The sequence below is a fragment of the Balaenoptera ricei genome, chromosome 15 (genome assembly GCF_028023285.1).
Source record: "Balaenoptera ricei isolate mBalRic1 chromosome 15, mBalRic1.hap2, whole genome shotgun sequence".
Lineage (NCBI taxonomy): Eukaryota > Metazoa > Chordata > Mammalia > Artiodactyla > Balaenopteridae > Balaenoptera > Balaenoptera ricei.
Window position 1 is genome coordinate 42,176,343 of NC_082653.1, and position 25,121 is coordinate 42,201,463.

Below are 25,121 nucleotides of genomic sequence, written 5' to 3' on the forward strand. Positions count from 1 at the left end.
TTAGTTCGAGCCCTTGATGTATTGATAAATTAGAAAATTTGGTTGCACGGTAATTTTTATAGTAGAATCCATTGTTTTTTGCTTTTTGTTTTTAAAATTATTTATTTATTTATTTATTTTTGGCTGTGTTCGGTCTTCGTTTCTGTGCGATGGCTTTCTCTAGTTGTGGCAAGTGGGGGCCACTCTTCATTGCGGTGTGCGGGCCTCTCACTATCGCGGCCTCTCTTGTTGTGGAGCACAGGCTCCAGACGCGCAGGCTCAGTAGTTGTGGCTCACGGGCCTAGTTGCTCCGCGGCATGTGGGATCTTCCCAGACCAGGGCTTGAACCCATGTCCCCTGCATTGGCAGGCAGATTCTCAACCACTGCGCCACCAGGGAAGCCCCCATTGTTTTTTAAACAGTAATCCCAGTAAGACTCAATTATGTGTATATATTTATATGAACATGGAGAAAGGTATGGAAAGGAATAGAAGATAAGAGGAGTTGAGTTTGTTTAATAAAATTATTGATTCACATGTTCAAATGAATACATATTATTTTATGTTTTTAAAAAATATATTTTATATTTTAATTAATAAGGAAAACTTTAGTCTACTATATTTATTATTCCCCAAATGGTAACATAAGAACATGAGTCATCCTCATAACAGTTATTAACTAAGAGTGTTAGTTTGGGAAGGGATGTGTGATTTAGGCTAGCCACCAGTTGTGACCAGTCTGTAAAAACGATATCTGTTCAATCAAAGTCCCAACAGGAACCTTGGCACAGTCAAATTAGGATACTTCGAGGACAGCTTATTTATAAAGGGAATAAGTACAAGGGTTGGAGATAGATATGGTGTAAAAGAACCTCAAGGGATTGTTCAGGAACCAGAGGCTACCAACCGCACAGCTGTTACAACTCTAAGCTCAAAGAGGTGAGTAGAGGGAGACATATCAGAACCTAAAAGGAGATAATGTCATGTTATAAACTAAATGACCTTGATTAGAGTAGTGACCTTTATTCAAAGGACATAGTCAGGTCAAGGTAAGCTTACAGGAAGAGAACCAGGGAAATAAATACCTTCAACTCATTCTCAACTCTCCCACCAGCTACTGCCAGGGCTCCCTATTGACTGAACTCAACCAGAGCCAGAGGATAAGAGGACCCATTGATGTCATTTATATAGTTAAATCACTTGGGGCAGAGAACAGGGGCAACTGTAGAGAGTGGGTCTTGAGGAGTAAGCAGAAATTATCTGGCATAAAATAACCAACATTATTTTTAAACTAAATCATCAAAAGAATCCAGAAGGGGAAAGTGTTATAATATGTGAAATAATGACATCCATTTTCTTTACGGGCTTATAGAATTATTTTTAAATTGACCTAAAACCAAAGACAGAATTAAAATAATAATTTGAAGATGACCTTCTTCTTCACTCTCCTGTGTGCAGAAGTTCTAGTTTCTTCCCAAAACTCTGATGAGGGCATAGCCCAGGACACCTCAGATTGAGGGTAGAGGACTGTAGTTCTCTAAGATGAATATGGTCATGGTCCCCACAAAGTGAAGATTGGTCTGCATGCTTTTAGCATACTCCCACAATTAGTGGAGGTTTTCTGTTAACCTCTATTGTGTCTTCCAGAAGTAGCACTGTAATCAAGGTCATGGGTAGGGAACTGACATCTGAACCTCAGCATATTCCAGGCACCAATTGTGCGTTCACATAAGTTATCACCCTTACTCCTCTCAGCTAACCTGTACCATGACTATTATCTTACCTGATTAATACAAGAGATTAGATTATCAATTGGAGTTTAAAGAACTTTCTCAAGGACGATGATAGAGTCTGGAATTGGACCACGATCTGTTTTGCTCCCTCCTGGCATAGCCCCACTTGGCTGTGAAATTGTGAAGGAGTCATTATCTGTTACTGTAGCTCTCACTTGTCCCAGAAATATGACTTTCCCTTTCCCTTCTCTCTTTCCCCTGTCTTACATTCATTCCCTTAGTTATGTTTTTTAACAAATATTTATTCAGCCTCTACTCTGTGCCAGGAACTGTGCATGGTACTGTCGATACCAACAAACATGGCCTTCACCTTTGTGGATTTTAAATCTTGATAAGTGTTCTCAGGGTAGCAATCCTATTCATTTCCTTTAACGCCAAGTCCTTTACCTTTGAGGTTCTTTGTCTCAGTCTTCCCATTTATTTACTATGACTGAGAATTATTCTTTTGTCTTACTCGTTTAAAGTGTAACCTAAAATAAACCTTTTGTAAAAACTTATTTGCTGTTTCATTATTGTAGAGAAATAAAGATTCCATAATATTATAAGAAAGATGAAATAAGGAAACTATGTAAAACAGCTTTTCTTTTAAAGATACTGTCTGGTTTTATTAAAAAAAAACGGTCTCCCCAAGAAGTGTATAAATGAGAGTGCATGTTCAGGCTTATGTTTTCATCAGGCTAAAGTGTATCATATTCCCTCAAATAAGTGCATCTTCTATTTTTTAAATTGAGACTTGGTTTGCATTCAAAATTTTCCTTGTGAAAGACAAGTTAAAATTTCTGTTCAAGTGTCTTGTATTATTACAACTACAACTCTAATGTACATTTGAACTCATTCCACCCCCCCCCCCAGCCCCCCACCTATTTAGACATGCTTGTTCACTCTTTGGAAAGCCCCAGATTGGGTGACTTAAGTAATCCCATTTTTGTAACTGAACCAGTGTTATCATTATCAAAATTACAACTGATTCAGAGCACAGCGTCAAGAAGGATGACTGGTACATAGAAACATGTGCTGATCCTCTCATTTTGCTTGAGTTGCATTGCATTGTGAAGCTGTAGGAACTGCCAGTGCTATAGTTTACCCTTTAATAATTAAATCAGGTGATCTTCAGTAGGATAACATTTGGTAGACCCCATGCGCATTGTGTTCTGTTACCATCTTTGGATGTGATTTCAGAAGAACAAACAACAACAATCATATACACATACATACATATATGTGTGTGTGTGTGTGTGTGTCTATATATATATATATATTTATATATAAATATATATTTATATATAAATATATAAAAATGAATGAGCTATACGTATATATGTATATTATATATATATATATTAATATATATATTTGCAATTTGAATTTGGCATTATTATATGGTAGGTCCTAGGTTCTTCTCCTAGGCCTGATGCCAGAGAAGTTACCTAACATCTTTGATCCTCTTTAACTTTCCATTTTTGTAAAATGAAGGAGTTGGACAAAATAAGGGGTTTTTTCCCCATGTTGCAGTATTCCAAGAAGTCCCGAGCACCCAGGGTAATAGCTGGTGACACCAGATTGGCAAAACGGGGCAGCTCTAGCTCCTCCCTTGCAGTTCAACCAGAGTAATTCCATTTTGTTTCGTTGTTAATACTCCCAAGTAAGTTTTCCAATTCCTGATGCCTTTTCACCTATTTATCAATAGTAGGACTCATTGTATTCTGTTTTTGGCTTCATGGTGGGTTACAGCTTATACAACCACACAGATCCTGGAATAATCAATAGTTCCTTTGAATTCTGAAGTGTGTGAAATGTGAATTATTCATCATGTGTTTATGCCTGGTTTCTACATGTGAAATAGTTAAGCCTATTCTTTTTTTTTTTAACATCTTTATTGGAGTATAATTGCTTTACAATGGTGTGTTAGTTTCTGCTGTATAGCAAAGTGAATGAGCTATACGTATACATATATCCCCATATCTCCTTAAGCCTATTCTTAATTTTCTCTCTTTGTAATCTTCAAAGCAGGAAATTATACCATTGCCCAAAACTTCTGGCACTGTTGATTTTGATCAGGAGGTGTAAATCTGGTAAATCATGAACAGAGAGCTGTTGCCAAATTGATGGCTGTATTTGTCTGTGTAGATTGTATTTCCACAGCTGTCAGTTGAGATGGTTGCTCCCTGTTAAAAGTGGTTCTAGAGTCATGCACGTGCTTGGGATTTTAATCTTAACAGATTTTTTTTTAGCCCTTCCTACTTTGAGTTTCAAAGTCTAGGGAATATAATGTATGCCATTCTGAAGGGTGATATTTTGGGTTTTGTATTTTTTAGGATAACATGTTGTGAATGAAGTGGTGTTTTAAGTAGAGCCCCTGGGGAAGTTTTTTTGCCAGCAATCATTTTGACATCCCATGTGCTCTATTGTAATAAGAAAGCAGAAAAAATAAGCTAAACTAGGTGGTCAGTATGCTTTTAAGATGAAAGCAACTATAATTTCCTTTATAATTATGAAAAGCAAACAAAAATCCTGCACAAATAGATTTAATCAATGTTTAAAGACTAGTCTCCCAGGCAGTTGCTTGTTTGACAGATAGTCTTGGGTGAAAGTAGAAATGGAGTGGGAAAATAAGTAATTACTAAGTACAGATAATAGGAATTACTGGGCAAGTGGAATAAAAAATTGTTCCAAACACTGATCAGGCCAGTTTGACTCACAGAGGACATGGGTTACCTCTCCCAGCTCTGGACTATTTCACAGACTGAATTATTTCAGACTCAGAAACCGCAGGAGCTATTAGCCATGCTAAAGTACAATGCTGGCACATGTTAGGTTAGTAGTTTCGTTTTTCAAGATTATTGAATCGAATTTCATTACATCAAAAGCTGTCAAATATAAGAGAAGTCCTCTGATCCAGCGATCCCCACTATATAGCATGTGCGCTGCCATTTTAATTCTTCCTTTCCCTGTCTGACCGTGACCAACATTAATTGATCATGGTTCTCTTTTCCACTGAGCCTAGATTTAGCCTCAGAATCCTTCTCAAATCAGAGGTACAGACAGTCTCTTGTAATTAATGAATCTGAATTGTTTGAAACCTGTTTGACATTCCCGATTGCTTCTAAATTTCCTGATGGAAGAAGATAAGTAAGATAGTTGACTATGACTTGCCAAAATCATCTGCTATTTAGTAACTGAAGCAGAATTAAAATGAGGTTACCTGGCTCTCAGTTCAGTATTCTTTGTATTACCCTATATAGACAGAAAAGGATTTTGAGATCTTCGGAGGAAAAGTGCTTTAGGTAATAATGTTATGGTCTATATTCCATCTAGGAACTTCTACTGTTATAAGATTACTTATATACTAATTGTATTTTCATCATTTGATCCACAATTTAATTATAGTTATATTCTTAAAAAGACACACGCACACACACACACACGTAGAAGAGAGTCACTTAAGAATTTTTTTTTTCAGGAAGAAAGTAAGGTAATATTCCATTTGTATCTTGAGAAAAACATAAAATAATGACACTACTGTCAAACACCACAATTATTTTTCATTTGAAATAATTATCCCATGAAAAAGAATCCTACTTGTATCTAATTTTTTTTTGGTTTTGATAATTTTATAATGAATATTTATACCTATGTATAATTTGATAATTTTAATTTAAAAATTCAAAACTGAGTTTAATTAGAAAAAAACAATTTCTCTAATCATCAAAAAACAATCATTTGCTTAGGGTATGATAAGTAAATTCTTCAAATTTGCCACTTTGAAATTAGATTTTGGTAACCCTTACCCCCATTTTATATTCCATGTTGTTTTTGCTTTTTAAACAGTGAAAATATTCATTTCATTGAGTTCTCATTTTGGGGAGGAAAAAGTGCAATACACAAATTCATTAATTTGTAACGGCTCATTTTAGTTTCTCATTGAATCAGTCTTTGAGACAATTACTGAAGCTTGCTTTTTTCCTCCACCTCCTCTGGTAATAGAAGGGACATTTTCCTTAGAAAAATGTGAAAGAAAATAGTATTGATTGAGATTCATTCAAGATGGCAGAGTAGAAAGACGTGTGCTCACTCCCTCTTGCGAGAGCACCGGAATCACAACTAACTGCTGAACAATCATCGACAGGAAGACACTGGAACTCACCAAAAAAGATACCCCAATTCCAAAGACAAAGGAGAAGCCACAATGAGATGGTATGAGGGGCGCAATCAGAATAAAATCAAATCCCATAACTCCTGGGTGGGTGACTCACAAACTGGAGAACACTTATACCACAGAAGTCCACCCACTGGAGTGAAGGTTCTGAGCCCCACATCAGGCTTCCCAACCTGGGGGTCTGGCAACGGGAGGAGGAATTCCTAGAGAATCAGACTTTGAAGGCTAGCAGGATTGGATTGCAGGACTTCGACAGTACAGGGGGAAACAATGACTCCACTCTTGGAGGGCACACACAAAGTAGTGTGCATATTGGGACCCAGGGGAAGGAGCAGTGACCCCATAGAAGACTGAACCAGACCTACCTGCTAGTGTTGGAGGGTCTCCTGCAGAAGCGGTGGGTGGCTGTACTCACCGTGAGGACAAGGACACTGGCAGCAGAAGTTCTGGGAAGTACTCCTTGGCATGAGCCCTCCCAGAGTCCACCATTAGCCCCACCAAAGAGCCGGGTAGGCTCCAGTGTTGGGTCACCTCAGGACAAACAACCAGCATGGTGGGAAGGCAGCCCCACCCATCAGCAGACAAGCGGATTAAAGTTTTACTGAGTTCTGCCCACCAGAGCAACCCCCAGCTCTACCCACCACCCGTCCCTCCCATCAGGAAACTTGCACAAGCCTCTTAGATAGCCTCATCCACCAGAGTCAGACAGCAGAATCAAGAAGAACTACAATCCTGCAGCCTGTGGGGAAAAAACCACATTTACAGAAAGAGAGACAAGACGAAAAGGCTGAGGGCTATGTACCAGATGAAGGAACAAGATAAAACCCCAGAAAAACTACTAAATGAAGTGGAGATAGGCAACCTTCCAGAAAAAGAATTCAGAATAATGATAGTGAAGATGATCCAGGACCTCGGAAAAAGAATGGAGGCAAAGATTGAGACGATGCAAGAAATGTTTAACAAAGACCTAGAAGAATTAAAGAACAAACAAACAGAGATGAACAATACAATAACTGAAATGAAAAATACACTAGAAGGAATCAATAGCAGAATACCCGAGGCAGAACAAAGGATAAGTGACCTGGAAGACAGAATGGTGGAATTCACTGCCGTGGAACAGAATAAAGAAAAAAGAATGAAAAGAAATGAAGACAGCCTAGGATACCTCTGGGACAACATTAAACGCAACAACATTCACATTATAGGGGTCCCAGAAGGAGGAGAGAGAGAAAGGACCCGAGAAAATATTTGAAGAGATTATAGTTGAAAACTTCCCTAAGATGGGAAAGGAAATAGCCACCCAAGTCTGGAAGCACAGAGTCCCAGTCAGGATAAACCCAAGGAGAAACACGCCGAGACACATAGTAATCAAATTGGCAAAAATTAAAGACAAAAATTATTGAAAGCAACAAGGGAAAAATGACAAATAACATACAAGGGAACTCCCATAAGGTTAACAGCTGATTTCTCAACAGAAACTCTACAAGCCAGAAGGTAGTGGCATGATATACTTAAAGAGAGGAAAGGGAAGAAAGTAAAACCAAGATTACACTACCCAGCAAGGATCTCATTCAGATTCGATGCAGAAATCAAAAGCTTTACAGATAAGCAAAAGCTAAGAGAATTCTGCACCACTAAACCAGCTCTACAACAAATGCTAAATGAACTTCTCTAAGTGGGAAACACAAGAGGAGAAAAGGACCTACAAAAACAACCCATAACAATTAAGAAAATGGTCATAGGAATATACAAATTGATAATTACCTGAAACATGAATGGATTAAATGCTCCAACCAAAAGACACAGGTTTGCTGAATGGATGCAAAAACAAGACCCATATATATGCTGTCTACAGGAGACCCACTTCAGACCTAAGGACACATACAGACTGAAAGTAAGGAGATGGAAAAAGATATTCCATGCAAATGGAAATAAAAAGAAAGCTGGAGTAGCAATACTCATATCAGATAAAATGGACTTTAAAATAAAGAATGTTACAAGAGACAGGGAAGGACACTACATAATGATCAAAGGATCAATTCAAGAAGAAGAGATAACAATTATAAATATATATGCACCCGACATAGGAGCACCTCAATACATAAGTCAACTGCTAACAGCTATAAAAGAGGAAATCAACATTAACACAATAATAGTAGGGGACTTGAACACCTCACTTACACCAATGGACAGGTCATCCAAACAGAAAATTAATAAGGAAACCCAAGCTTTAAATGATACAACAGACAATAGCTTTAATTGATATTTATAGGACATTCCATCCAAAAACAACAGAATACACTTTCTTCTCAAGTGCACATGGAACATTCTCCAGGATAGGTCACATCTTGGGTCACAAATAAAGCCTCAGTAAATTTAAGAAAATTGAAATCATATCAAGCATCTTTTCTGACCACAATGTTATGAGATTAGAAATCAATTACAGGGAAAAAAACATAAAAAACACAAACACATGGAGGCTAAACAATACATTACTAAATAACCAAGAGATCACTGAAGAAATCAAAGAGGAAATCAAAAACTACCTGGAGAAAAATGACAATGAAAACACAACGATCCAAAACCTTTGGGATGCAGCAAAAGCAGTTCTAAGAGGGAAGTTTATAGCAATACAAACCTACCTCAAGAAACAAGAAAAATCTCAAGTACACAATCTAACCTTACACCTAAAGGGACTAGAGAAAGAAGAACAAACAAAACCCAAAGTTAGTAGAAGGAGAGAAATCGTAAAGATCACAGCAGAAATAAATGAAATAGAAACAAAGAAAACAATAGCAAAGATCAATAAAACTAAAAGCTGGCTCTTTGAGAAGATAAACAAAATTGATAAACCATTAGCCAGACTCATCAAGAAAAAGAGGGAGAGGACTCAAATCAATAAAATCAGAAATGGAAAAGGAGAAGTTACAACAGACACCGCAGAAATACAAAGCATGCTAAGAGACTAAAAGCAACTCTATGCCAATAAAATGGACAACTGGAAGAAATGGACAAATTCATAGAAAGGTATAAACTTCCAAGACTGAACCAGGAAGAAATAGAAAATATGAACAGACCAATCACAAGTAATGAAATTGAAACTGTGATTAAAAATCTTCCAACAAACAAAAGTCCAGGACCAGATGGCTTCACAGGTGAATTCTATCAAACACTTAGAGAAGAGCTAACACCCTTCCTTCTCAAACTCTTCCCAAAAATTGCAGAGAAAGGAACACTCCCTAAGTCATTCTATGAGGCCACCATCACCCTGATACCAAAACCAGACAAAGATACTACAAAAAAATAAAATTACAAACCAATATCACTGATGAATATAGATGCAAAAATCCTCAACAAAATACCAGCAAACACATTAAAAAGATCATACACCACGATCAAGTGGGATTTATCCCACAGATGCAAGGATTCTTCAGTATACGTAAATCAATCAATGTGATACATCATGTTAACAAATTGAAGAAGAAAAACCATATGATCATCTCAATAGATGCAGAAAAAGCTTTTGACAAAATTCTACACCCATTTATGATAAAAACTCTCCAGAAAGTGGGCATAGAGGGAACTGACCTTAACATAATAAAGGCCATATAGACAAACCCACAGCAAACCTCATTCTCAATGGTGAAAAACTGAAAGCATTTCCTCTAAGATCAGGAATGATACAAGGATGTCCACTCTCACCACTATTATTCAGCATAATTTTGGAATTCCTAACCACGGCAATCAGAGGAGAAAAAGAAATAAAAGCAATCCCAATTGGAAAAGGAGAAGTAAAACTGTCACTGTTTGCAGATGACATGATACTCTACATAGAGAATCCTAAAGATGCCACCAGAAAACTCCTAGAGCTAATCAATGAATTTGGTAAAGTTGCAGGCTATAAAATTAATGCACAGAAATCTCTTGTATTCCTATACACTAATGATGAAAAATCTGAAAGAGAAATTAAGGAAACACTCTCATTTACCACTGCAACAAAAAGAATAAAATACCTAGAAATAAACCTACCTAGGGAGACAAAAGACCTGTATGCAGAAAACTAGAAAACACTGATGAAAGAAATTAAAGATGATACAAACAGATGCAGAGATATACCATGTTCTCATATGGAAAGAAACAATATTGTGAAACTGACTATACTACCCAAAGCAATCTACAGACTCAATGCAATCCCTATCAAATTACCAATGGCATTTTTTATAGAACTAGAACAAAAAAATCTTAAAATTTATATGGAGACACAAAAGACCCCGAATAGCCAAAACAATCTTGAGGGGAAAAAATGGAGCTGGAGGAATCAGACTCCCTGAGTTCAGACTATACTACAAAGCTACAATAATGAAGACAGTATGGTACTGGCACAAAAACAGAAATATAGCTCAATGGAACAGGATATAGAAAGCCCAGAGATAAACCCATGCACCTATGGTCAACTAATCTTTGACAAATGAGGCAAGGTTATACAATGGAGAAAAGACAGTCTCTTCAGTAAGTGGTGCTGGGAAAACTGGACAGCTACATGTAAAAGAATGAGATTAGAACACTCCCTAACAACATACAGAAAAATAAACTCAAAATGGATTAGAGACCTAAATGTAAGGCTGCACACTATAAAACTCTTAGAGGAAAGCATAGGGAGAGCACTCTTTGACATAAATCACAGCAAGATCTTTTTTGATCCACCTCCTAGAGTAATGGAAATAAAAACAAAAATAAACAAATGGGACCTAATGAAACTTAAAAGCTTTTGCAAAGCAACAGAGACTACAAACAAGAGAAAAAGACAACCCTCAGAATGGGAAAAATAATTTGCAAACGAATCAATGGACAAAGGATTAATCTCCAAAATTTATAAACAGCTCATGCAGCTCAATATTAAAAAAAACAAACAACCCAATTGAAAAATGGGCAGAAGATCTAAATAGACATTTCTCCAAAGAAGATATACAGATGGCTAAGAAGCACATGAAAAGCTGTTCAACATCACTAATTATTAGAGAAATACAAATCAGAACTACAGTGAGGTATCACCTCACACCAGTTAGAATGGGCATCATCAGAAAATCTACAAACAACAAATGCTGGAGAGGGTGTGGAGAAAAGGGAACCCTCTTGCACTGTTGGTGGGAATGTAAATTGATACAGCCAGTATGGAGAACAGTATGGAGGTTCTTTAAAAAACTAAAAATAGAATTTCCATATGACCCGGCAATCCCACTACTGAACATATACCCAGAGAAAACCATAATTCAAAAAGACACATGCACCCCAATGTTCATTGCAGCACTATTTACAATAGCTAGGTTATGGAAGCAACCTAAATGCCCATCGACAGATGAATGGATAAAGAAGATGTGGTACATATATACAATGGAATATTAGCCATAAAAAGGAGTGAAATTGAGTCATTTGTAGAGATGTGGATGGATCTAGAGACTGTCATACAGAGAGAAGTAAGTCAGAAAGAGAAAAACGTTTTTCGTATATTAATGCATATATGTGGAAACTAGAAAAATGCTACAGATGAACTGGTTTGCAGGGCCAAAATAGAGACACAGATGTAGAGAACAAACGTATGGACACCAAGGGAGGAAAGTGGCGGGGGCAGGTGGGTGGTGTGATGAACTGGGAGATTGGGATTGACATATATACACTAATATTTATGAAGTGGATAACTAATAAGAACCTGCTGTATAAAAAAAAAATAAGAGTAGCAATTAGCCATTGCTACTATGAAAAATAATATATGTATATAGCACTATCTATGAAGTAGTCCTGACAGGGAGTGGAAAAGTGAGCCTAAATCTAATAAACAATAAAAAATAAAAAAAAAATAAAGGAAAATAGTGTTGATTAGTAAGCATGCTCAGAGAAGAGATTTTTAAATCTCAATTTAGAAGCAGTAGCATCATGCTTATCAACTTTAAGTTTTCTTTGTTCCTTTCTCCTTTACCTTCCCTGTGAAACTCTAGGAATAACAAGAGGCATATCCAAAATTCCCTCTAGCAGGGGACCTAGAGAGGGACGTAACTATATAAACATACTTCATACAATTTTAATCACTATTTCCAAATAAACTTTTAAGAATTTCTTTAACAGACCTTGATCTTACAGGAAGAAAAGGACCAAAGTTTGCTCTTTCCACACACTTCAGTAAACAAAAAACCTCTTCTACGTCAATAAAGAAATGGGATTAATCCTGCCAATTATCTCACTATTGTAAAACATGTATTGAGAACTTATTAAATGCAGGCCAAATTATTAAACTCAGACTTTATCTTTAAGGGCTTCCTCTCTAATTAGGATATACCTCGATTTATTAGAAATAATTAAGTAAAAATTAAATGACTACTAATTTTAGAAACACAAAAGTCATTTTCACTTTTGTAAAATGGAAGAAATAATATTAACCCACCTGACCAATAAATGTTGACAATGAGTTATATTATGCATAAGGTGCTTTGTGAAGGTAGAATAATATTAGAAATCATAATATAGTTTCACTTTTATTTGCCAATATTTTTGTCACTTTTACTGAAGAAAATTGTCTTGATATTTTTCCTAATAATGTAAACATTTTTTTTTAATTTTTAGAGAACAGAGATTGATAAAATAGACTTAAATTTGATGGGTTCTTTAGAAAAATCATTATTAGGATTACAGTTATTAGAATTGCTTTGAATACACTTAAACAGCTTAGATTAAGATTCTATTACATGACTGGTAATGCACATGAAATTATCTTAAAAGTGATTGTGCCCTATGTAAGTGCCACAGTTTTATAAAATACTTCTATGTAGATGTTAAAATGTGGCCAGACATGCTCACCTAGACGTGGGCACACATCTGACATAAACTGACTTGATGGTTCTCCGGGACTGGAGTTCCAGTTCCTACACCTGCTCCCACACATCCACCCACCTCTATTGGACGAGGGCCTGGTTAAACAGATGGGTCTTGGGCTGTGCTCTCAAAAGAGGCAGCCTCCACCTTTATTAAGCAAAGCATTGGGTGAAAATAGGTTATATTGTGTTACTGTGATTATGGGCATGATAATTTGAGTGTAAAGCTACTATTAATTGCTGTTGTTGTTTGTTGTTGGAAATAAATTTTTCTTTATGAATGAATATGTATAAATTGGAGGACAACAGATGGAGTTTCTGGGATCTGAGAAACCTATAGACAGGGAAGGAGTTCTCAGTCAAATATAAAAATAAAAAATCGGCAGGAGTGTGAAATGCCATGCAGTTTTATAAATGCATGTAGCTAAGATTTTTAAGAAAATGTTTGGGTTTGCCAAGAGATATCATGAAATTTCTCCCATCCACTAAAGGGTATGGAACCAAGATAGAATTCATAACATCTTTCCTCATGCCCTGTCAGCAAGTTAACACTTCAACAGTTACAAAGTTTGATTTGGGTCAGGGCATTAAGTCCTGGATACGATCTATGTAAATACTACACATTTTCACTGTGAAGTCAGAAGGATTTGGGGGACCTGAGGTGACAGGGTGGCAGATGACTTTATAATATCTGAAGTGGGACTTCCCTGGTGGTCTAGTGGTTAACACTCTGCGCGCTTCCACTGCAGGAGGCACAGGTTTGATCCATGGTCAGGGAACTAAAACCCCACATGCCACGTGGCGCGGCCCAAAAAAAGAAAAAAAAAAAGTTAAAAAAGTAAATAAAATGTAATATCTGAAGTGAATTTTGTTTATGGTTGACTAATGGCGTTGCTACGCAGTCCATATTTGTGATGAAAGCACTGAGGGGAAGGCGTGAGCAGCAATTAGATGGCCCTGTACTTGGAAGATCATATGAGACAAGATTTGATGCTCTAAGATTGACATATTGAGAAAACCTTCAAAGGCGTTTGTTCTCCACACATTTTCATGATGTTCTCTTTAGTGTTTCAATAATTAGCAAACCATCACATATGAATATTGGCATTTATTCTTAAAATGCTCCATTATTTATTGATAGAATCATTAACACTCTGATATTTGCTTCTCTTATTATGGCAGTGCGTGGTTTGTGGGCATCACAGGAAAATTCAAGTTAAAGATTCCTATTCCTCTTTCTTAAATGATTTCTTTAATCTTTTGGTAGCTCAGGTTTCTCCACAAAGAAAGGGACTTTGATTACCACATACTTTTTTTATGTTGCTGCAGGACTTCTGTTTTCTGGCTTTTGTAGAGACTAGATAAACACAGGCGTAAAGTTGCTTAATACTTCAACAGAAAACTGCAGTGGAACCTTCTGGAAATCTGACCTCTTAAAAAAAAATCTAAATGGAATGGTCTTATATTTTGCATATTATTTGACTTCATAATTGTATGTGCTAGGTTAATGGATAAATGGATAAGAAATGACACATCATTGTTTTACAAAAATATTTAAAATTTATTTCTTTCCCTCAAACAAAAAATTAATGTAAAAACGAATAAATCTGTTACTATTTGAGTTTGTTCTTATTGCAGAGTGTCTTGAGATAGCTTTATTTGATGGTGTTTAATTTAATTAAAATTATCATTATACTTTCTTGTTACATTGTCCTTTGAAATTGTTGAAATTGCCTAAATAACATTGTTCTATCTCTAGTTGATAAAATGGAGAAACCAAAAGATTAATTTAGATACAGAATGGAAAAAAAAGGATCACATATGTACTTCATTTTATTGGAAGGAAGCACATTGTAAAAATATTCATTTGAAGAGAAAAAAGAGAAAAATAGTGAAATATTTCAATTTTCATACCATAATAAAACAGTAATAAAGTCTGTCTTATATGAAAGTACATATCGTGATATATATATATATGTGTGTGTGTGTGTGTGTATGTATGTATAGCATGATCATTACCAACTTTTCTTGAACTGCTCTGGCATATTATATTTTTATATATTATTTAATGTCTTTTATTTTGTTTTCTTTCAAACAGCAAATGCCAGTCTTCTTGGAGGTGGAGGTGGTAAGTCCTGAACATCACTTAAAATATATTTTATTACTACACCAACCATAAGATGTTTAGTAAGTTCTGTGATACTTTAAAGAAAATTAATTTTGCTGTAGTCATCAACCATGCAAATTATAATCTTAGAAAATTTATAATAGAAATACCTTGGGTTTGCCTAAATGTTATTTTAACTGACTTCAAAATATGAAGAATACTGTTGTTGTTCTCATCAAGCTTTATATTTCTATCTTTGGCATAAACTATAGCAACAAAAAGCTATTGAGATGAACACACATATGGTAGATGATAGTCACTGTTTAAAAAAATTTATTTTATTGAAGTATAGTTGATTTGCAATGTTGTGTTAATTTCTGCGTGCAGCAAAGTGATTCAGTTATACATGTATATAAATATATATACATTCTTTTTCATATTCCTTTCCATTATAGATTATCACAGGATATCAAATATAGTTCCCTGTGCTACACAGTAGGACCTTGTTGTTTATCAATTCTGTATGTACTAGTTTGCATCTGCTAAGCCCAAACTCGCAATCCATCCCTCCCTCACACCCCCTCCACCTTGGCAACCACAAGGCTGTTCTCTATATCTTTGAGTGTGTTTCTGTTTTATAGATAAGTTTATTTGTGTCATATTTTAGATTCCACATATAAGGGATATCATATGGTATTTGTCTTCCTCTTTCTGACTTACTTCACTTAGTATGCTTATCTCTGGGTCCATCCATGTTGCTGTGAATGGCATTTCATTCTTTTTTATGGCTGAGTAATATTCCATTGTGTATATATACCACATCTTCTTTATCCATTCATCTGTTGATGGACATTTAGGTTGTATCCATGTCTTGGCTATCGTGAATAGTGCTGCTATGAACATAGGGGTGCATGTATCTTTTTGAATTATAGTTTTGTCCAGATATATGCCCAGGAGTTGAATTGCTGGATCATATGGCAACTCTATTTTTAGTTTTTTGAGGAACCTCCATACTGTTTTCAATAGTGGCTGCATGGTAGAGTCACTTTTAATATGAATTTTAGAACAATACATCTGGAGACTTGTGGTTTTTATCTTCTTTTTTTTTAATAATAATGACTAAAAACATTATGACTTTGTAGCCTGAGAGCTTACCATATCAGTGACTTACTGTGAAAAATAAAAAAGAAATTGGTAATGGCATTTTGCTTTTTCTTTCTTCCTTTTCAGAGGAGAGAGAGAAAGAGATCAAAGTGAGATGAGGAAGAGAGAGATTTTTGTACTAGGAATTCTTTTTTGATTCTAAAATCTTGGAACTATTTATTATTTTTATTTCTAGGTTGAAAGATGAAAGCTTTCCTAGCCCCAGTCTATACTACATGGTAGGGGAGAAAAAAAGTATACAGTAGAATGGGGTCCTTTTCATTTAGGACCCAGATGGATATAAATAGGTTTGTTTTCTCTCTCCCTCTTCCTCTTGCTCCCTCTTTTCATGTATGTGGTTGAAATAGATATGATTATACAGAGCTTTAGGTTTTCAACAAACAAGTTAGAACTTGTTTACTTGATCCCCAACTTTTAAGAAATGTTATCCTTTATAAATCATCATCAGGAGGTTTCAGCGTAAATTTTATTTGAAAATTAAAATTTTAACCATTGTTCCCATATAAGAATCAATAGATTTTTAAAAACAGAATGTTGGAAATAGAAATGATAGAAAATAGTTTAAACTAGAAAGTGCTCTTCATATTACCACATGTCAATGCACATTCTATAGCAGAGTATTTTTCTTCTTCCCCAAATTACTTTAGAAAATATAAATATACAGGGTTTCTCATTGTTCTTCTGCTTCTTCTTCTTCTTTTTTTGGTATTCTTTGGGAACTAGAAGAGAAATTTTCCTTAGGAATGTACTGGATTCCCAATAAATTTTTATCTCTAGATTTCTTATAATATGTGAAGGAAACATTTAAAAAGGCATTCATAGTGATGATTTTCTTACATGACATATTAGTATTTTAACAAATTTGACTAGTACTGTTAAATAGGATAAAAAAAGTTAAAATTGAGTCTACATGTACAAATCTATCAATTTAAAACAACAGACAAATTAGCTAGAGAGTTAATTTATGGTTCTTGGCTATTTAAAAAAAAACTGAATTGACTAATTATATAAGTTAAAATCACTTTAGCTGCCCATAACAGAAAACCCCCAAATAAAAGTGACTTAAAGGAGATAGAAAAATGTTTCTGTCCCCTGTGAAAGTAGCTTAGATGTAGACTAGAGTGGCTGTGCAGTAATTCCATCCTGTCATCAAGTGCTCAAGCTCTGGCTTTTCTGCTCTTCCTTCCTACTGTGTGGAACTCAAGGTCCACAGAGGCTGCTGGACTCTAGGCATCAAAAATATGGGTGTCAGGAGGAGTAAGAAAGGCAAAAAATCAAAAAGGTGGCCCCTAAAAGACAAGCCAGTTTTCTTTAAGCAGCTTTATCTGATGTCTCATATCCTTGAATTGATCAAATGTTAATTCATGGATAATATAGTTTTATGCCAGGAAGAAATGTGCTCATCAAAAAAAAGCAGTGTTCTGTTTTCTAAGGAAGAAGGGGAGGGTGGAGGTTTGGCAGGCAATGAGCAGTCCCTGCCATTGTGGGAAGGTAGGCTGCTGTTCAGGTACCCTTGTCAAGATGCTTTGTTTCAATATATGTATACATGGTTGGTGTGTATAGAATTAACTCTAGTGAGTTGGCCTGTATTTCCTTGTGGTTCCTTCAACCTCTGTGGGAAGATACAGTGTACATTTTTAGCAACGGCAAGACGTTCAGGAATGGGCAAACTCAATGTTCTGTTTACCTGAAGTATATACTTGACTGTCCTCCAGGTGGTTGATTTTGCTAAATGCAGTTAGTTGCCATAATTTCTCATTTCTGAATTCTAAAATTAGCAACTCAATATCATCATAAAGATAAATTATAAGTATTTAAGATGGCTGTAATTTCTTTCATTAAAGTAGGTCATTGACAGGTTTAATTCATTTATGCAATTCTGGAGATGTCAAGATTGCTCTAAAATACATGTCTGATTTTTGGAAAGCTGTATTTAAAAATTAAATTTAAGGAATACTTTTAGCCTTCTCTGAACTGATTTTTGGCCTTTTGATTCTATGACAAATCTTATTAATCCTGTCAGTGATATTTGTACAGCAACAGCTAATAATCATCCAATAAGGAGCCTTGAACTGATACAGTCCTCGTGGATTTGATCAATGATTCCTTTTATTGACTTGAATTAATATCCCTTCAGAAGCCTCTAAAGGAAATAATTCTTTGATTGACTAAACAATTTGATCAAGAAAATTTGGGACCACATAAAAAAAATAATAATAGTACCTTAAATACCATTTCTTCAGGTTCTCAGGAGGGCTTCCCCCCAGTTCTGTATAAGTAGCACTTGAAATTTAGGCAAAAATCAGTCTATACAAAATTTTATTATCTATAATCTTAGCGTTTTGCTCTTTTTTTTTTTTTTTGGAGTGCTTATGATCAAGACAAGAGATCTCCTAAGAGGAGATTTTTAAAAGGTCACAATCACCCACTCAGTTTTAATTTTAAAGTGAGAGAATCATTTCACATAGGCATGGATTTTCATCTTTGGGCCAGAGGTCACTCTCTTTAGGAACTAAGTGTCACTTAGTGTCATTGTAGTGAGTATAAGTGATAGGGCTTCAACTACCTAGTCATATCAGTTAAAATACTTGGTAAAATGGATCATCTATGTATATATATCCCAGATATGTTAAGGGCAAATAAATATACTAATATTTAAGTAAGAATGTGGCTGGTCTATAGTGACTGGATTCTGTATTTCAGGAAGCCTTTATATAATCTATGTAATGGTATAATGTCAAAAAAACCTTAGAAGTTCTATTAATTTTTACAAGCTCTCCATCATTGCTCCCAGTACTAACCTGCATAGCAGTATAGCACATTTAGATATAAAACAAGTAAATTTTATTTTCTCATTTAGTCATTTTCTTAGTCAGGGTAGGCTATATTATGCTGTGGTAACAAACCTAAAAATCTTAGTGGTTAAAACAATAAGGTTAATTTCTTGCTCACATCAATGTTGAGTAGATTGGTGGCTGTTCTACTCAGGCTCTCCTATAGGTGGTGACACAGAGTCTCAGGTTGCTTCTCCATCTTGTAGCTACTCTATGTGGTATGTGGCTCCAGTCACAAAACAGGAAGAGACAGCTGGTGGATCTTGTGGGATGTATTTACAGAGCAGTTCGTGAATGGCTTATGTCACTTCTGCCCACGTTCCATGGGTCAGAATTCAGGCAAGTGAGCCCCAACCTAAATACAAGGAAGCCTGGGAAGAATGGAGTCTTCCAGCGTTCCGAGGAAGAGGAAATGGTGTGGTAAATACATAGCACTGTCTCGGCCACGATGCTCAAATGAGATCAGTGTTATTTATTATTATTATTATTATTACTTTAATCACTGAGGGAAATGTGACTTAGGGAGATTTAGTGACTTCTTCAAGGTCACACAGCTTATAAAGTGCAAAGGTCCAATAAGAAGACAGGGTTCTTGACTGCCACTCAGGGCTAGTGCCTTTGCTCTGTGATTTTTTGTTTTTTTAACATCTTTATTGGAGTATAATTGCTTTACAGCGGTATATTAGTTTCTGCTTTATAACAAAGTGAATCAACTATACATATAAATATGTCCCCATATCTCCTCCCTCTTGCATTTCCCTCCAACTCTCCCTACCCCACACCTCTAGGTGGTCACAAAGCACCGAGCTGATCTCCCTGTGCTATAAAGCTGCTTCCCACTAGCTATCTGTTTTACATTTGGTAGTGTATATATGTCCATGCCACTCTCTCACTTCGTTCCAGCTTACCCTTCCCCCTCCCCATGTCCTCAAGTCCATTCTCTACATCTGAATCTTTATTCCTCTCCTGCCCCTAGGTTCTTCAGAACCATTTATTTTTCTAGGTTCCACATATATGCGTTAGTATACGATATTTGCTTTCCTCTTTCTGACTTACTTCACTCTGTATGACAGTCTTTAGATCCATCCACATCTCTACAGATGACCCAATTTCATTCCTTTTTATGGCTGAGTAATATTCCATTGTATATATGTACCACATCTTCTTTATCCATTCGTCTGTCGGTGGGCATTTAGGTTGCTTCCACGTCCTGGCTATTGTAAATGGTGCTGGAGTGAACATTGTGGTACATGACTCTTTTTGAATTATGGTTTTCTCAGAGTATATGCCCAGTAGTGGTACTGCTGGGTCATATGGTAGTTCTATTTTTTGTTTTTTCAGGAACCTCCATACTGTTCTCCACAGTGGCGGTATCAATTTACATTCCCACCAACAATGCAAGAGGGTTCCCTTTTCTCCACACCCTCTCCAGCATTTATTGTTTCTGCATTTTTTGATGATGGCCATTCTGACTGGTGTGAGATGATACCTCATTGTAGCTTTGATCTGCATTTCTCTAATGATTAGTGATGTTGAGCATCCCTTCGTGTGTTTGTTGACAATCTGTATATCCTCTTTAGAGAAATGTCCATTGAGGTCTTCTGTCCATTTTTGGATTGGGTTGTCTGTTTTTTTTTGATATTGAGCTGCATGAGCTTCTTGTAACTTTTGGAAATTAATCCTTTATCAGTTGCTTCATTTGCAAATATTTTCTCCCATTCTGAAGGCCGTCCTTCCGCTTTGTTTATGGTTTCCCTTGCTGTGCAAAAGCTTTTAAGTTTCATTAGGTCCCATTTGTTTATTTTTATTTCCATTTCTCTAGGAGGTAGGTCAAAAAGGATGTTGCTGTGATTTATGTCATAGAGTGTTCTGCCTATGTTTTCCTCTAAGAGTTTGATAGTGTCTGGCCTTACATTTAGGTCATTAATCCATTTTGAGTTTATTTTTGTGTATGTTGTTAGGGAGTGTTCTAATTTCATTCTTTTACAGGTAACTGTCCAATTTTCCCAGCACCACTTATTGAAGAGGCTGTCTTTTCTCCATTGTATATTCTTGCCTCCTTTATCAAAATAAGGTGACCATATGTGTGTGGGTTTATCTCTGGGCTTTCTGTCCTGTCCCATTGATCTATATTTCTGTTTATCTGCCAGTACCATAATGTCTTGATTACTGTAGCTTTGTAGTATAGTCTGAAGTCAGGAAGCCTGATTCCTCCAGCTCCACTTTTCTTTTTCAAGATTGCTTTGGCTATTCGGGGTGTTTTGTGTTTCCATACAAATTGTGAATTTATTTGTTCTAGTTCTGTGAAAAATGCCAGTGGTAGTTTGATAGGGATTGCATTGAATCTGTAGATTGCTTTGGGTAGCATAGTCATTTTCACAGTGTTGATTCTTCCAATCCAGTAACGTGGTGTATCTCTCCATCTGTTTGTATCATCTTTAACTTCTTTCATCAGTGTCTTCTAGTTTTCTGCATACAGGTCTTTTGTCTCCTTAGGTAGGTTTATTCCTAGGTATTTTATTCTTTTTGTTGCAGTGGTATATGGGAGTGTTTCCTTAATTTCTCTTTCAGATTTTTCATCATTAGTGTATAGCAATGCAAGAGATTTCTGTGCATTAAGTTTGTATCCTGCTACTTTACCAAGTTCATTGATTAGCTCTAGTAGTGTTCTGGTAGCATCTTTAGGATTCTCTATGTACAGTATCATGTCATCTGCAGACAGTTACAGCTTTACTTCTTCTTTTCTGATTTTGATTCCTTTTATTTCTTTTTCTTCTCTTATTGCTGTGGCTAAAGCTCCCAAAACTACATTGAATAATAGTGGTGAGAGTGGGCAACCTTGTCTTGTTCCTAATCTTAGTGGAAATGGTTTCAGTTTTTCACCATTGAGAACAATGTTGGCTGTGGGTTTGTCATATATGGCCTTTATTATGTTGAGGTAAGTTCCCTCTATGCCTACTTTCTGGAGGGTTTTTTTCATAAATGGGTGTTGAATTTTGTCAAAAGCTTTTTCTGCATCTATTGAGATGATCATATGGTTTTTGTTCTTCAATTTGTTATTGTGGTGTATCACATTGATTGATTTGCGTATTTTGAAGAATGCTTGCATTCCTGGGATAAACCCCACTTGATCATGGTGTATGATCCTTTTAACGTGCTGTTGGATTCTGTTTGCTAGTATTTTGTTGAGGATTTTTCCATCTATCACTGATATTGACCTGTAGTTTCATTAGTGATATTGGCCTGTAGTTTTCTTTCTTTGTGACATCTTTGTCCGGTTTTGTTATTAGGATGATGGTGGCGTCGTAGAAGGAGTTTAGGAGTGTTCTTCCCTCTGCTATATTTTGGAAAATTTGAGAAGGATAGGTGTTAGCTCTTCTGTAAATATTTGATAGAATTCGCCTGTGAAGCCATCTGGTCTGGGCTTTTGTTTGTTGGAAGATTTTTAATCACAGTCTCAATTTCAGTGCTTGTGATTGGTCTGTTTATATTTTCTATTTCTTCCTGCTTCAGTCTCAGAAGGTTGTGTTTTTGTAAGAATTTGTACGTTTCTTCCAGGTTGTCTATTTTATTGGCATATAGTTGCTTGTAGTAATCTCTCATGATCCTTTGTATTTCTGCAGTATCAGTTGTAACTTCTCCTTTTTCATTTCTAATTCTATTGATTTGAGTCTTCTCCATTTTTTTCTTGATGGGTCTGGCTAATGGTTTATTCAATTTGTTTATCTTCTCAAAAACCAGCTTTTAGTTTTGTTGATCTTTGCTATCGTTTCCTTCATTTCTTTTTCATTTATTTCTGATCTGATCTTTATGATTTCTTTCCTTCTGCTATGTTTGGGGTTTTTTTGTTCTTCTTCCTCTAATTGCTTTAGGTGTAAGGTTGGGTTGTGTATTTGAGATGTTTCTTGTTTCTTGAGGTAGGATTGTATTGCTATAAACTTCCCTTAGAACTGCTTTTGCTGCATCCCATAGGTTTTGGGTCGTGGTGTTCTCATTTTCATTTGTTTCCAGATATTTTTTGATTTCCTCTTTGATTTCTTCAGTGATCTCTTGGTTATTTAGTAGTGTATTGTTTAGCCTCCATGTATATGTATTTTTTACAGATTTTTTTCCTGTATTTGATATCTAGTCTCATAGCATGGTCAGAAAAGATACTTGATACAATTTCAATTTTCTAAAATTTACCAAGGCTTGATTTGTGACCCAAGGTATGATTTATCCTGGAGAATGTTCCATGAGCACTTGAGAAGAAAGTGTATTCTGTTGTTTTTGGATGGAATGTTCTATATATATATCAATTAAGTTCATCTTGTTTAATGTATCATTTAAAGCTTGTGTTTCCTTATTTATTTTCATTTTGGATGATCTGTCCATTGGTGAAAGTCGGGTGTTAAATGTCCCCTACTATGATTGTGTTACTGTTGATTTCCCCTTTTATGGCTGTTAGCATCTGCTTTATGTATTGAGGTGCTCCTATGTTGGGTGCATAAATATTTACAATTGTTATGTCTTCTTCTTGGATTGATCCCTTGATCAGTATGTAGTGTCCTTCTTTGTCTCTTGTAATAGTCTTTATTTTAAAGTCTATTTTATCTGATATGAGAATTGCTACTCTAGCTTTCTTCTGATTTCCATTTGCATGGAATATCTTTTTCCATCCCCTCACTTTCCAGGTTGCATTTGTCCCTAGGTCTGAAGTGGGTCTCTTGCAGACAGCAAATATATGGGTCTTGTTTTTGTATCCATTCAGCCAGTCTCTGTCTTTCAGTTGGAGCATTTAATCCATTCACGTTTAAGGTAATTACCAACATGTATGTTCCTATTACCATTTTCTTAATTTTTGGGGGTTTGTTATTGTAGTTCTTTTCCGTCTCTTGTTTTTCCTGCCTAGAGAAGTTCCTTTAGCATTTGTTGTAAAGCTGGTTTGGTGGTGCTGAATTCTCTTAGCTTTTGCTTGTCTGTAAAGGTTTTAATTTCTCTGTCCCATCTGAATGAGATCCTTACTGGGTAGAGTAATCTTGGTTGTAGGTTTTTCCCTTTCATCACTTTAAATATGTCCTGCCACTCCCTTCTGGCTTGCAGATTTTGTGCTGAAAGATAGGGTGTTAACCTTACGAGGATTCCCTTGTATGTTATTTGTTGCTTTTTCCTTGCTGCTTTTAATATTTTTTCTTTGTATTTAATTTTTGATAGTTTGATTATGTGTCTCGGAGTGTTTCTCTTTGGATTTATCCTGTATGGGACTCTGTGCACTTCCTGGGCTTGATTGACTATTTCCTTTCCCATATTAGGGAAGTTTTCAACTATAATCTCTTCAAATATTTTCTCAGTCCCTTTCTTTTTCTCTTCTTCTTCTGGGCCCCCTATAATTCGAATATTGGTGCATTTAATGTTGTCCCAGAGATCTCTGAGACTGTCCTCAATTCTTTTCATTCTTTTTTCTTTATTCTGCTCTGTGGTAGTTATTTCCATTCTTTTATCCTCCAGGTCACTTATCCGTTTTTGTGCCTCAGTTATTCTGCTATTGATTCCTTCTAGAGAATTTTTAATTTCATTTATTGTGTAGTTCATCATTGTTTGTTTGCTCTTTAGTTCTTCTCGGTCCTTGTTAAAGTTTTCTTGTATTTTGTCCATTCTATTTCCAATATTTTGGATCATCTTTACTATCGTTACTCTGAATTCTTTTTCAGGTAGGCTGCCTATTTCCTCTTCATTTGTTTGGTCTGGTGGGTTTTTACCTTGCTCCTTCATCTGCTGTGTGTTTCTCTGTCTTCTCATTTTGCTTAACGTTCTGTGTTTGGGGTCTCCTTTTTGCAGGCTGCATATTCGTAGTTCCCGTTGTTTTTGGTGTCTGCCCCCAGTGGCTAAGGTTGGTTCAGTGGGCTGTGTAGCCTTCCTGGTGGAGGCGACTGTTGCCTGTGTTCTAGTGGATGAGGCTGGATCTTGTCTTTCTAGTGGGTAGGACTGCATCCGGTGGTGTGTTTTGGGGTGTCTGTGACCTTATTATGATTTTAGGCAGCCTCTCTGCTCTTGGGTGGGGTTGTGTCCCTGTCTTGCTGGTTGTTTGGCGTAGGGTGTCCAGCACTATAGCTTGTTGGTCATTGAATGGAGCTGGGTCGATGGAGATCTCTGGGAGAGCTTTTGCCGTTTGATATTATGTGGAGCTGGGAGGTGTCTGGTGGACCAATGTCCTGAACTTGGCTCTCCCACCTCAGAGGCACAGGCG

General features: G+C 36.2%; 1 protein-coding gene across 2 annotated transcripts in view; it reads left to right on the forward strand.

The window, feature by feature from the left end:
- MACROD2 (mono-ADP ribosylhydrolase 2) overlaps positions 1-25,121 on the forward strand; it is a 1,976,756-nt gene that overhangs the window by 452,943 nt on the left and 1,498,692 nt on the right. For both annotated transcript variants that reach the window (XM_059897602.1, XM_059897603.1), the window contains exon 4: positions 14,889-14,918. In XM_059897602.1, the coding sequence (XP_059753585.1) occupies positions 14,889-14,918 (30 nt within the window). The remainder of the gene's footprint in view (positions 1-14,888; positions 14,919-25,121) is intronic.